The sequence below is a fragment of the Pleurodeles waltl genome, chromosome 6 (assembly GCF_031143425.1).
Source record: "Pleurodeles waltl isolate 20211129_DDA chromosome 6, aPleWal1.hap1.20221129, whole genome shotgun sequence".
Classification (NCBI taxonomy): domain Eukaryota; kingdom Metazoa; phylum Chordata; class Amphibia; order Caudata; family Salamandridae; genus Pleurodeles; species Pleurodeles waltl.
The window spans coordinates 377624133-377637388 of record NC_090445.1 but is presented as its reverse complement, the minus strand read 5'-3'; the positions used below and the strand labels follow the sequence as shown (position 1 = coordinate 377637388).

At 47.8% G+C, this 13256-nt stretch overlaps 1 protein-coding gene across 1 annotated transcript in view; it reads left to right on the top strand.

Annotated features, from left to right (window-relative positions):
• Positions 1-13256, top strand: part of LPCAT4 (lysophosphatidylcholine acyltransferase 4) — a 536940-nt gene that overhangs the window by 252495 nt on the left and 271189 nt on the right. Inside the window, exon 6 of the mRNA XM_069238305.1 lies at positions 4649-4707. Coding sequence (XP_069094406.1) covers positions 4649-4707 — 59 coding nt within the window. The remainder of the gene's footprint in view (positions 1-4648; positions 4708-13256) is intronic.

The window sequence follows — 13256 nt, the reverse complement described above, 5'->3', positions numbered from 1 at the left end:
CCTCTCCATCAGCTCTTTGTACTGGAGCTGCTGTATTTGCATATTTCTGCCTCTTATGTGTCTGGTCTCCTCTTGTGGGGAGGGGTTGGATGAGGAACATTTTCCAACCTCTGCTCTCTTGAGTTGCTCACTTCAGCAACACTTCAGTTAGCATGTTTCTGTTGCATCCTTGTACCTATTTGGGATTGTCTGCCTATTGCTTGCTGGTTTAATTCTGTATTGTTTACCAAACATATCATGCTATCTGTACGATATTGCTTGGATTATAGATGGGAGTGAAAACAGTTGCCTTTATCAATTCCTTTTTTAAACGCTGCTTCAGTAGTTTGTCATTGCTTCTAGCCTGAGCTTGCAGGGTTGATTGACTTCATAGGACTACATGGTATAGTTCTTGGATGTTTCTCCTCAAACCTTCCTCATGTAGTTAATTGCATAAGTGCACAGACCACGGCACAATCAGGGGGAATGAGGAAGGGCATCAAAACGCGAGCAAACGCACATCATTCTACCTGCCTGTTCAAGGTCGCCAGGTATTCATGCAGAGCGGCCCAGATATCCTTCGGTCTAGAGCCTTCGGGCATAAGCTCCCAAAAAATCATCAGCTGATCCTGGCAGAAGGCGGCGTCCAGCAACCATTCAGACCCACGCGGCGCTCGCTCCCTACCCCAACACATAGCACCTCTGCACTTAGCCAGCAACAGAAGCAGGCCTACCAACCTTCTATGAGGCCCACTGATCTCATTCACGCACCCAAGCAGCGCAACTTTGGGGAAAATGGGTATCTCGGATCCAGTTACCTCAGCAATTATATGCAAAACCTACACCCAGAAGGCATAGACCTCAGCGCATTCCCATGCAAGATGCACTAAACCAGCATCCGGAGCACAACAGCGCTCGGAGCACGCATCCACACTCAGACCCATGGAATAAAGCCCACTAGGCGTGTGATATATGCGATGTAGAAACTTAAAATGCCGCAGCCTATAATTCGGGGACAGCGCTCTCATATGCACACAGCAACTCCGCCACGTTTCCTCCGTAATAGGTTCACCCACGTCCCTCTCCCATCGGGCCCTAGAGGACGCCCCAAAGTCACCCGCTGTTCCTGAATGCAATTGTATAACTTGGTAACCAGTTTGCGTGGCGACTGCGCGCAGCACAGCACCTCCAAAGCACGGCATTCCGTGGGAACCTCCTGTAGGCCAGGGAACCGAGCCCGCAGCATAGCACAGACCCTGAGTACATACGTCCGCTGCAATGCAGTGGTGCGTCCATCGCCGAGCACCTCCCCAGGGGGGATCAAACGACCGTCCGCAAACCAGTCTACGAGCTCCGTTAAGCTGGCATCCCAAAGAAATTCATGCATTCCCCCATCCCGGAACATCTGGGCATCAGCAACCGCCATAACGGGCAGCGAAGGAGCAAACAGTGTACCAGCACCAGTATACTGCATCAGCACCCTCCTTGCTCTCGCCTTGCATGCCACTGTGTCGACACCCCTAGGTCAAGACGGGCTCCCAAGCACGCGCACCAAGCCGTCCGGCCACACCGCATCACTTTCAGGCACCAGATGCAGCAGATATCGAATCAGGCGCAACCAATAATGTGCAAAATGCGTTGCGCACAGTCATAATATAGCTCCAAATCAGGGGCAGCAAGCCCACCCAACTCAAACGGCAGCGTCAGCCTCTCCCAGGAAATGCGAGGTTGGCTACCCGCCCACACCAAACGGATCAGAGCAGAGCGAAGATGCCGCAGGAAACCCCTCGTGAGCGGAAGCGGGAGGTTGACAAACAGGTACAAAATTTTGGGGAGAACCACCATCTTCACAATAGCAATACACCCAATCAGCGAGAGCGGTAAGGCGTGCCAAGCCTCAACCTTCTCCTCCAACCACGACATTGCTGCACCGTAATTGGCCAGCCAAAGAGTGTCAACATCGCAGCACAAATGGATCCCCAGATAGCGGACCAGGCCCTCCGCCTATGCAATAGGATACCGGGAGGAGAACGTCGCCACCCCCGGAGATAAAGGCAGAACCACCGACTTGGACCAGTTTATCGCGATACCCGAAAAAGTACCAAAGTGCACAATCTCATCCACCAAAATATCTAAATTCCAACAAGGGTTCCGCACATATAGCGCAATGTCGTCTGCATACATAGATACCAAAACGGGTCTCTGCCGGAACTGCAAACCTCTGTCGTTATGTCTCTCCTGTAACCCTGCCACAAGGGGCTCCATCGCCACCGTGAAAAGTAGCGGGGACAATGGGCATCCCTGACGCGTTCCACGAGCAACAGAAAATGGGGCCGACACACTCCCATTTAACCGCAGCCTGGCTGTGGGCTGAGTCTACAGGCGCGCGGCGCAGGGTGGGTGTTCCCGCTGAACTGAGGAGCAAACAATAATACCTCCTTGGTTGAGGCTAGCGCGGTCCTAGGAAGATCAGTCTCGAATATGGGATGGACAACTGATTGACCAACTGACTGACAAATGTTATCTTCAATTTGTAAGTGACATTCCAGCACTTAACAATCTTTTTGAATAGGAGAAGTAGTTTTCTGGGTCCTGACGAAGCGTCACGGGATCATTTATTGACCAAGTAAAGACGAGAAACATGTTGACCATAAGACAGGATTAGGCATACTACCCTTCCTTCTTCATAGAGTATAGCGGGACATTATTCCCACTAAAACTCCCTATATACGTTTTTAATCTTGGCCTGAACCTTGTTTCTGATTCATTAAAGTGATATTTTAGGTTCAGAGCTAATTTTACTTTACTCTCACTCTCCTTCACTCACTCACCCTGTTCTCTTTTTTCAGTCAGTTCTCGTTTCAGACCTCCATTTGGCGATTGGCCTACGGTTAAGTACCACCCCTACTTCCGGGTGGTCCGCCAGACATTGCAGCACCGGTCTGACGAGGAGATAGCCCAATGATGAAATCTGTCACCCTATTGGGTGCTTGAGGGCTCTACTGAAATCAATCATAATTTCGCCCCTATCTTCCTATATAGTTAATAGGTTTTTTGTCTTTTTGGAACAGTGCACTTTTTCTATATAACAGGTAAATTTGGGAGACCGTGCACTGGACCAGTAATCTCCCTGTCCCTCGTTTGTATTTAGTATACAGTAACCTAATCAGCTTCACAAAGCGCGTGCTGAGGCCCACCCGGGCAAGGAGCGCAAACATATACTCCCATGGTAAAGAATCAAAAGCTTTGGTGGCATCTAGAAACACCGCCGCAGCGCTGTCGTCTGCCTCCATCGAACCAGCAACTGCAAAAAACGTATGTAAGTTGTGACATGTGGATCTTAATTTACTGGGCTTTCCCTGAAGAAACATTTCCCATCTTCACCTGCATGGTCGGGTATTGTAGGTCTCTCCCTTTTCCCTTCTGCCCTGTGCTACCCAACTCTTATTTTAAATCTTACTTCTTTTCCTTTGACTTGTACCCGTCGGCATATCCTCTTACGTCCTGTAGCATTGTCTCTTGTATCAGCGTTTCCTCTTGTACTGTGTGACGTTGCTCTGTGGCTAATTCCAGTCATTATAAATCCACAATCCACATAGATACATACTTATTAAATTGTATCCCAGTCTTTCAAACAAAAATGGTTTATACGCTCAAAATAATTCAGGTAGAACAGAAGTCCTTTGAACCCTCTTACCTTGGTTATTCACTACTAGATATTGTATTGTTAGTTTGCGAATCCATCTAAATTGGTTGCAAAAAATTGATCTCTGCCTTAAATATTACCCTCAGTTATCTGCAGGCCACCCTACCGTCCCACCCCTGAAAAAGAGGCCTTGAAGCTTCTTATAACATTTGAATTCTAAATGTATCTTAGTCAAATTTCATCAGGCTAAAAATGATTGAAAGTGTTCGGTAAATGCTTTCCTGAAATAGTGGATTATTCTGAGCATGCGATATCTGGAGGTTTAACTATATACAACATTCGTTACGGACAAAATACTAATCTTTTTAGAAGAATATGCTTTGGTCTCAATTAGCAAATGGGGTGAAGCAGGTCCAGGTGTCATTGTAATAAAAGGAATATTACCTGAAAGGTCAAGCTGGTATCTTTAGGTAGAGCAGCATGCTAGGGTTTCCTCAGCTTGAGTTTGTCCCTTCTGCCCATAGAGCATGCTTGTGAGGGAGCTTGAAGTGAGGTCGAGGGTGACTCCTAACTTCATTGGAGGGGTGGGGGGGTGTGGGGGGCTGTAATAAATGCTGGACCAGTAATCTGCAATGCTGTCCACTAACCTCTCGAAGCCTTCATCACAACTAACTGATTTAGAGTCATAAATGTGTGCTCTCTGGGAAGTCATGTTGAGAAAGAAATTGCTACTTTGCCTGTGGCAGGCAGGGGAGTAGCGATTTCAAACATGATTTGCTTTCCTGTAGTTTGGTTTATTAACCTTGTTAAGTGGCAGTGTACAGAAGTGGTGTTTCTTCACAAAAACTACCATGTTGAAATATGTCTTAACATATTTCTTATCTGAACATTTGTACAGCCTATAAACCTTCCATTTTGATACCTTATATACACCTGTGTGTGTTCAGCATTCTGTAAAGAGCAGGTTCACCAGTTTGTGACAGATTTCATATCACTTTTCTCACAACCTCTGCTTTTTTTCAGGTGCCTTCATTGCTGGTGTTCCCATTCAACCTGTCCTTATCCGATATCCCAACAAAATGGTGAGTCACCAAGCCCAAATCAGGCTGTGAATTATTTAACATGTTGAATACTTATGTACTCTATTTTTTTTGGAGTTCACTGTGACTATTTTCTAAACTTTAGAAATGTCGTAACTGCCTTGTGTGAAAAGTTCAGACTTGGGGGCAGTGTAAGTGTCTTAGAAATAGACAGTGGTGTAAATGCAGTAGTAATTCGAGCAAAGTATGTGTGAAAACTATTGTTAAAAAGCACAGGTCCAGACCCTTATTGGAACCTGGTTTTCTGGCACACATTAATCAGGGCGGCTCCTCCGTAATAGTAGAGGAGCGTCACCCCCCTGCTCAGAGTCAGTCATTGAAAAATAAAATGAAGATAAAACAATTTTATTATCGTTTTTATTTTCCACTGGCTGATCCATGAAATCTAGGGCGGGCCATGAGAGGGAGGAGGAGTAATGGGTACTGTATGTGTCCAGGTCAGTTTGGCTGGCCGTCTTAGGAAGACCACACCGACATGTGCACTTACATTTCTCCAACCCAAATGTATTGCACAGCAGGGTGAAGAAATGGCACAGGCTCTCTGTGCCTGAGCAAGCATCAGACCAACCTTTCAGGCCAATCCTGGCACTTCCCTCATGCTTGTTATAGCATGAGAGCAGTGTCTGGATTGGGTTGGTGGGGGGGGGGGGGAGGCTATGCTTTGTGTGCCCCAGTCACTCCAGGGAGGAGAGGAACACTGAGGTGGCTGTCAGCAGCAGCGACAGATACTTTTTTTAAAAATGATGAAATGATTTATTTCCCTATGACAGCAACCCCCCCCCCCCCCCCCCCCACGAGTCACCCTGTATGTTAAGGGTGAAAAAAAAGTTGAAACAGAAAAGATTACAGTGTATGTGACTAGAGTGCTAGCACAATTGTGAGATATTTGGTCTGACTTTCCGTAGAGGGGAACTAACTAAAGGTGTCAGGCGTAGAGCATGCCAGGGAGCTGGTAATCACCTTATGATGTGTTTATTTAAAAGCAGTTGTAGAGATACTCCACACATACAGAGGAATCGTTGACGTGGGCATGCTAACTTTAAGATAGATCATATTGACAGAGTGTCTGGATGGAGAGACTGCTACATGGAGAAAGATACAGTGGGAGCCTTATTGGTTCTTTCCCGTAGACAGATGTTTAGCATTGTATAAGAAAACAGTATACAAATTCTCCTTATAAGTAGCAGATGTAAAAGTGCACTCTCAGTCTAAGTTAGAGTACTTTAGAAAATGTATTTAGGTCGCAAATGTGTATGTCTGTTCCCGTGTTTATATGCGATAGCGTAAACGGAGTCCTTTTATCAACCGTCAAAGGCTCTCATACCCTTGACTACTTTATCCCAGTTCTCAATGCTTGATCCTAAGTGGGATTCCTAATGCCGTGGAGCGGCTACCCACAAGGTTAGTCTGTTTACTCTTATGACACCAATCCAAACTATTCTGTCTGGGTTTTTCAACATCTGGATGGACGCAAGGAAGATGATCTCTCGCTCATGCTTTGCACACAATAAGCAAAAGGATGCAACAAGAATGATACCTCAGAGATGCATCTGCAATGTGTATTTTATTCAGATGAACACAGAATACTTTGTGTTACCACCTTATCAGGTGGTATCTGACCAGCCTCAAATCGTTGCCATTTCTTGACATTTATTACATTCTGCTAGCATCACAATTAAATCTACCAAGTCAGTACACCACATCACCCCTTTCCTTCCCTCCAGGAACGAAGCTAACAAAAATAGAAAAATTGCAATCATACTAGGTTTAGTACATCTATATAGTCAACACTTCTTGTGCCACTATATTAACCTCCAGCTGCTGGGTAGTCTAACGCTCTGGTGGGTGTAGAGGCACACATATTCACCCTAATCTTTACTCCTTCTTACACAGTACACTTTAACATCCCAGCATTCATTGCGTGCCACCAGTATCTTTACCTGACATGTTTTCTATACCATTTTGACCCAAGGAACTACAAGGATCGGACAAATCATCTCTCCATTAAGAGCCTCAATGGGCACCAAAGTATTGTGGCAAGACCCAGTTCAATTTTACCATCACTTTATTTGAAATTTCGAAAAGCTCCAAAATGCTCTCTGTCACCTTCAGTATTCAGCTGTAATGACTGGATTACACGTGTTAGGGTACTGTTGCACCCGTAGTTGACAACCACATCTCATTTATCAGCACCCCATTTGCAGGCTGTACTACATTTTAATTAGGGCTCCCGCTTTTATGCTTTTTTTTGTTGCTTTTTTACATTTTCGTCAGTATCTGAATTTGTTTTGCTAATTTTGTCTGTATTTGTCACCATTTATGTTGGGTTTTGTGAAAAAAATGAAGCTTAAGCTAGTATATTTTCCATGTTTATTTAACCGGTACAAATGCACTCAGGTTTCAATATTATGGACACCTGCAGAAGATAAATCAATGACCTTATATGAACATATGTATCAACCTTGTGCATGTCTACTGCTGCCTAAGCCTCTTTACTCAAATTCCTTTCGTTTTTAACACCCTTACCTTATCACTCCACACAGCTATTGGCCTGGCAGTCATGGCAGAAAGTATTTAGAATCACTCAAAAAGTAACCCAATCTCTGTTTTTAATCTACATAAATGCAGACAAGAAAACAAATGGTTTTCTGTCGGTATTTATCTGTAAACATCTTTAAAAACAGAGAACCTTAATGTTAATACACCGTTTACATTTGTACACTTCATTACATCTTATATATCAATCACTCTTCTTATTTATCTACTTTGGTAGATGACTTAAAGTGTACTGATACATGCAGGCTTGCCAACATATGTATATACAATGCTGAGGCCTTTCATTTCCTGTCTGGGTCTAATATTCATAACAGCAATTTTTGATTTTAGATTGAACTGTTTCTTCTATACAGAAGGACAAAACATGTATTTCGAGGACATAATAGGACCTCTAATAACAAAGAGGTCCTTTTGAACTCTTCAGCATCTGAGTCAAGCACTCATGTAGTCTTGGTAGTGTTACGACAGCCCCATATGTCAGAAGGGGCTACTGGTATTAAGAGTGCCAAGAGTATTGGATTGCTGCCCAAGAACTGTGAATTAATGTGACCCGTAGACAGATGCATCAAGAATTGTACCCACACTGCCCCCATAAACTGAGGAGGATGCTGTGGGTGCAGCACCACATCACTGGGATCCAGATTGGGAGCATCAGAATCCAAGCTGTCAGCCCTCCATTAGGGAGCACAGAGCTTACCATGCAGGAGGTACACTGGAGCATCTTCAATCACTACTGGAGTCGACTGCGGAAGCTCAAGAAAGAGCCTCCGGGTGCTGCTGTGCCTTCTCCTTGCAGACTACTCACCAGTGCCTGTGGACAGGATGCCTGCTGAGAAGTTGCATGCTTTCTTGCTGCTGGATCAGTTAAGAATGGTTGTGCCTACCAGGCCCCGGAGGACTCACTGCTTAGAGCGCTGAGGCACCAAGACACTTTTGACTATATTCTAAGCGTTAGAATGGACTCTTGAGGCCAACTTTAGAGCATTCCTGGATGCAGCCACCAGTGAATGGGTGTGAGAAAGTAGCCTCTTTCTAGCCTTGTTACCCCCACTTTTGGCCTGTTTGTGAGTGTATGTCAGGGTGTTTTTACCTTCTCACTGGGATCCTGCCAGCCAGGACCCAGTGCTCATAGTGAAAACCCTATGTTTTCAGTATGTTTATCATGTGTCACTGGGACCCTGCTAGCCAGGACCCCAGTGCTCCTAAGTTTGTGACCTATAGGTATGTGTTCCCTGTGTGATGCCTAACTGTCTCACTGAGGCTCTGCTAACCAGAACCTCAGTGGTTTTGCTCTCTCTGTACAAATTGTCACTAACAGGCTAGTGACCAATTTCACCAATTCACATTGGCTTACTGGAACACCTTTATAATTCCCTAGTATATGGTACTGAGGTACCCAGGGTATTGGGGTTCCAGGAGATCCCTATGGGCTGCAGCATTTCTTTTGCCACCCATAGGGAGCTATGACAATTCTTACACAGGCCTGCCACTGCAGCCTGAGTGAAATAACGTCCACGTTATTTCACAGCCATTTACCACTGCACTTAAGTAACTTATAAGTCCCCTATATGTCTAACCTTTACCTGGTAAAGGTTGGGTGCTAAGTTACTTAGTGTGTGGGCACCCTGGCACTAGCCAAGGGGCTCCCACATTGTTCAGGGCAAATTCCCCGGACTTTGTGAGTGCGGGGACACCATTACACACGTGCACTACACATAGGTCACTACCTATGTGTAGCTTCACAATGGTAACTCCGAATATGGCCATGTAACATGTCTAAGATCATGGAATTGCCCCACCAATGTCATCCTGGTATTGGGGAGACAATCCCATGATTCCCCGGGTCTCTAGCACAGACCCGGGTACCGCCAAACTGCCTTTTCAGGGGTTTTCACTGCAGCTGCTGCTGCTGCTGCCAACCCCTCAGACAGGTTTCTGCCCTCCTGGGGTCCAGCCAGGCTTGGCCCAGGAAGGCAGAACAAAGGACTTCCTCAGAGAGAGGGTGTTACACCCTCTCCCTTTGGAAAAAGGTGTTAAGGCAGGGGAGGAGTAGCCTCCCCCAGCCTCTGGAAATGCTTTCATGGGCACAAATGGTGCCCATTTCTGCAACAGCCAGTCTACACCGGTTCAGGGACCCCTCAGCCCTGCTCTAGCGCGAAACTGGACAAAGGAACGGGGAGTGACCACTCCCCTGACCTGCACCTCCCCTGGGAGGTGTCCAGAGCTCCTCCAGTGTGCTCCAGACCTCTGCCATCTTGGAAACAGAGGTGCTGCTGGCACACTGGACTGCTCTGAGTGGCCAGGGCCAGCAGGTGACGTCAGAGACTCCTTCTGATAGGCTCCTTCAGGTGTTGCTAGCCTATCCTCTCTCCTAAGTAGCCAAACCCTCTTTTCTGGCTATTTAGGGTCTCTGCTTTGGGGAATTCCTTAGATAACGAATGCAAGAGCTCATCAGAGTTCCTCTGCATCTCTTTCTTCACCTTCTGCCAAGGAATCGACTGCTGACCGCGCTGGAAGCCTGCAAAACTGCAACAAAGTAGCAAAGACGACTACTGCGACACTGTAACGCTGATCCAGCCGCCTTCTCGACTGTTTTCCTGGTGGTGCATGCTGTGGGGGTAGTCTGCCTCCTCTCTGCACTAGAAGCTCCGAAGAAATCTCCTGTGGGTCGACGGAATCTTCCCCCTGCTACCGCAGGCACCAAAGAACTGCATCACCGGTCCTCTGGGTCTCCTCTCAGCACGACGAGCGAGGTCCCTTGAACTCAGCAACTCTGTCCAAGTGACTCCCACAGTCCAGTGACTCTTCAGTCCAAGTTTGGTGGAGGTAAGTCCTTGCCTCCCCACGCCAGACTGCATTGCTGGGAACCGCATGTTTTGCAGCTACTCCGGCTCCTGTGCACTTTTCCAGGATTTCCTTTGTGCACAGCCAAGCCTGGGTCCACAGCACTCTAACCTGCATTGCACGACCTCCTGAGTTGTCCTCCGGCGGCGTGGGACTCTCTTGTGCAACTTCGGGTGAGCACCGTTTCACTCCACTTCGTAGTGCCTGTTCCGGCACTTCTGCGGGTGCTGCCTGCTTCTAAGAGGGCTCCTTGTCTTGCTGGACGCCCCCTCTGTCCCCTCACGCAATTGGTGACATCCAGGTCCCTCCTGGGCCACAGCAGTATCCAAAAACCCTAACCGCGAGCTTTGCAGCTAGCAAGGCTTGTTTGCGGTCTTTCTGCAGGAAAACACTTCTGCACGACTCTTCACGACGTGGGACATCCATCCTCCAAAGGGGAAGTTTCTAGCCCTTGTCGTTCTTGCAGAATCTTCAGCTTCTACCATCCGGTGGCAGCTTCTTTGCACCCACAGCTGGCATTTCCTGGGCATCTGCCCACTCTCGACTTGATCATGACTTTTGGACTTGGTCCCCTTGTTCCACAGGTACTCTCGTCTGGAAATCCATCGTTGTTGCATTGCTGGTGTTGGTCTTTCCTGCAGAATTCCCCTACCACGACTTCTGTGCTCTTTGGGGAACTTCAGTGCACTTTGCACTCACTTTTCAGGGTCTCATGTAGGAAGTTGGCTCTGTATGCACTATTTCAAAGTAAGGAATAGTATGCACAGAGTCCAAGGGTTCCCCTTAGAGGTAAGATAGTGGCAAAAAGAGATAATACTAATGCTCTATTTTGTGGTAGTGTGGTCGAGCAGTAGGCTTATCAAAGGAGTAGTGTTAAGCATTTGTTGTACATACACACAGGCAATAAATGAGGAACACACACTCGGAGACAAATCCAGCCAATAGGTTTTGTTAAGGAAAAATATATTTTCTTAGTTTAGTTTAAGAACCACAGGTTCAAATTCTACATGTAATATCTCATTTGAAAGGTATTGCAGGTAAGTACTTTTGGAACTTTGAATAATTACAGTAGCATATATACTTTTCACTTAAATACAAATAGCTGTTTTAAAAGTGGACACTTAGTGCAATTTTCACAGTTTCTGGGGGAGGTAAGTTATTGTTAGTTTTATCAGGTAAGTAAATCACTTACAAGTTTCAGGTTTGGGTCCAAGGTAGCCCACCGTTGGGGGTTCAGAGCAACCCCAAAGTTACCACACCAGCAGCTCATGGCCGGTCAGGTGCAGAGGTCAAAGAGGTGCCCAAAACACATAGGCTTCAATGGAGAGAAGGGGGTGCCCCGGTTCCGGTTTGCCAGCAGGTAAGTACCCGCGTCTTCGGAGGGCAGACCAGGGGGGTTTTGTAGGGCACCGGGGGGGACACAAGTTAGCACAAAAAGTACACCCTCAGCAGCGCGGGGGCGGCCGGGTGCAGTGTGTGAACAAGCGTCGGGTTCTCTGTAGGTTTCAATGGGAGACCAAGGGGTCTCTTCAGCGGTGCAGGCAGGCAAGGGGGGGGGCTCCTCGGGGTAGCCACCACCTGGGCAAGGGAGAGGGCCTCCTGGGGGTCACTCCTGCACAGAAGTTCCGTTCCTTCAGGTGCTGGGGGCTGCGGGTGCAGGGTCTTTTCCAGCCGTCGGGACTTTGGGTTCAGGCAGTCGCGGTCAGGGGGAGCCTCGGGATTCCCTCTGCATGCGTCGCTGTGGGGGCTCAGGGGGGACAACTTTGGTTACTCACGGTCTCAGAGTCGCCGGAGGGTCCTCCCTGAGGTGTTGGTTCTCCACCAGTCGAGTCGGGGTCGCCGGGTGCAGTGTTGCAAGTCTCACGCTTCTTGCGGGGAGTTGCAGGGGTCTTTAAATCTGCTCTTTTGAAACAAAGTTGCAGTCTTTTGGAGCAGGGCCGCTGTCCTCTGGAGTTCCTTGTCTTTCTTGAAGCAGGGCAGTCCTCTGAGGATTCAGAGGTCGCTGGTCCTTTGGAAAGCGTCGCTGGAGCAGGTTTCTTTGGAAGGCAGGAGACAGGCCGGTAGGACTGGGGCCAAAGCAGTTGGTGTCTTCTGTTCTTCCTCTGCAGGGGTTTTTCAGCTCAGCAGTCGTCTTCTTCTTGTAGTTTCAGGAATCTAAATTCTTAGGTTCAGGGGAGCCCTTAAATACTAAATTTAAGGGCGTGTTTAGGTCTGGGGGGTTAGTAGCCAATGGCTACTAGCCCTGAGGGTGGGTACACCCTCTTTGTGCCTCCTCCCAAGGGGAGGGGGTCACATCCCTAATCCTATTGGGGAATCCTCCATCTGCAAGATGGAGGATTTCTAAAAGTTAGAGTCACTTCAGCTCAGGACACCTTAGGGGCTGTCCTGACTGGCCAGTGACTCCTCCTTGTTATTCTCATTATCTCCTCTGGCCTTGCCGCCAAAAGTGGGTCCGTGACCGGAGGGGGCGGGCAACTCCACTAGCTGGAGTGCCCTGTGGTGCTGGAACAAAGGGGGTAAGCCTTTGAGGCTCACCGCCAGGTGTTACAGCTCCTGCCTGGGGGAGGTGTTAGCATCTCCACCCAGTGCAGGCTTTGTTACTGGCCTCAGAGTGACAAAGGCACTCTCCCCATGGGGCCAGCAACATGTCTCGGTTGTGGCAGGCTGCTGGAACCAGTCAGCCTACACAGATAGTCGGTTAAGGTTTCAGGGGGCACCTCTAAGGTGCCCTCTGGGGTGTATTTCACAATAAAGTGTACACTGGCATCAGTGTGCATTTATTGTGCTGAGAAGTTTGATACCAAACTTCCCAGTTTTCAGTGTAGCCATTATGGTGCTGTGGAGTCCGTGTTTGACAGACTCCCAGACCATATAATCTTATGGCTACCCTGCACTTACAATGTCTAAGGTTTGGCTTAGACACTGTAGGGGCGCAGTACTCATGCACTGGTGCCCTCACCTATGGTATAGTGCACCCTGCCTTAGGGCTGTAAGGCCTACTAGAGGGGTGACTTAACTATACTGCATAGGCAGTGTGAGGTTGGCATGGCACCCTGAGGGGAGTGCCATGTCGACTTACTCGTTTTGTTCTCACCAGCACACACAAACTGGTAAGCAGTGTGTCTGTGCTG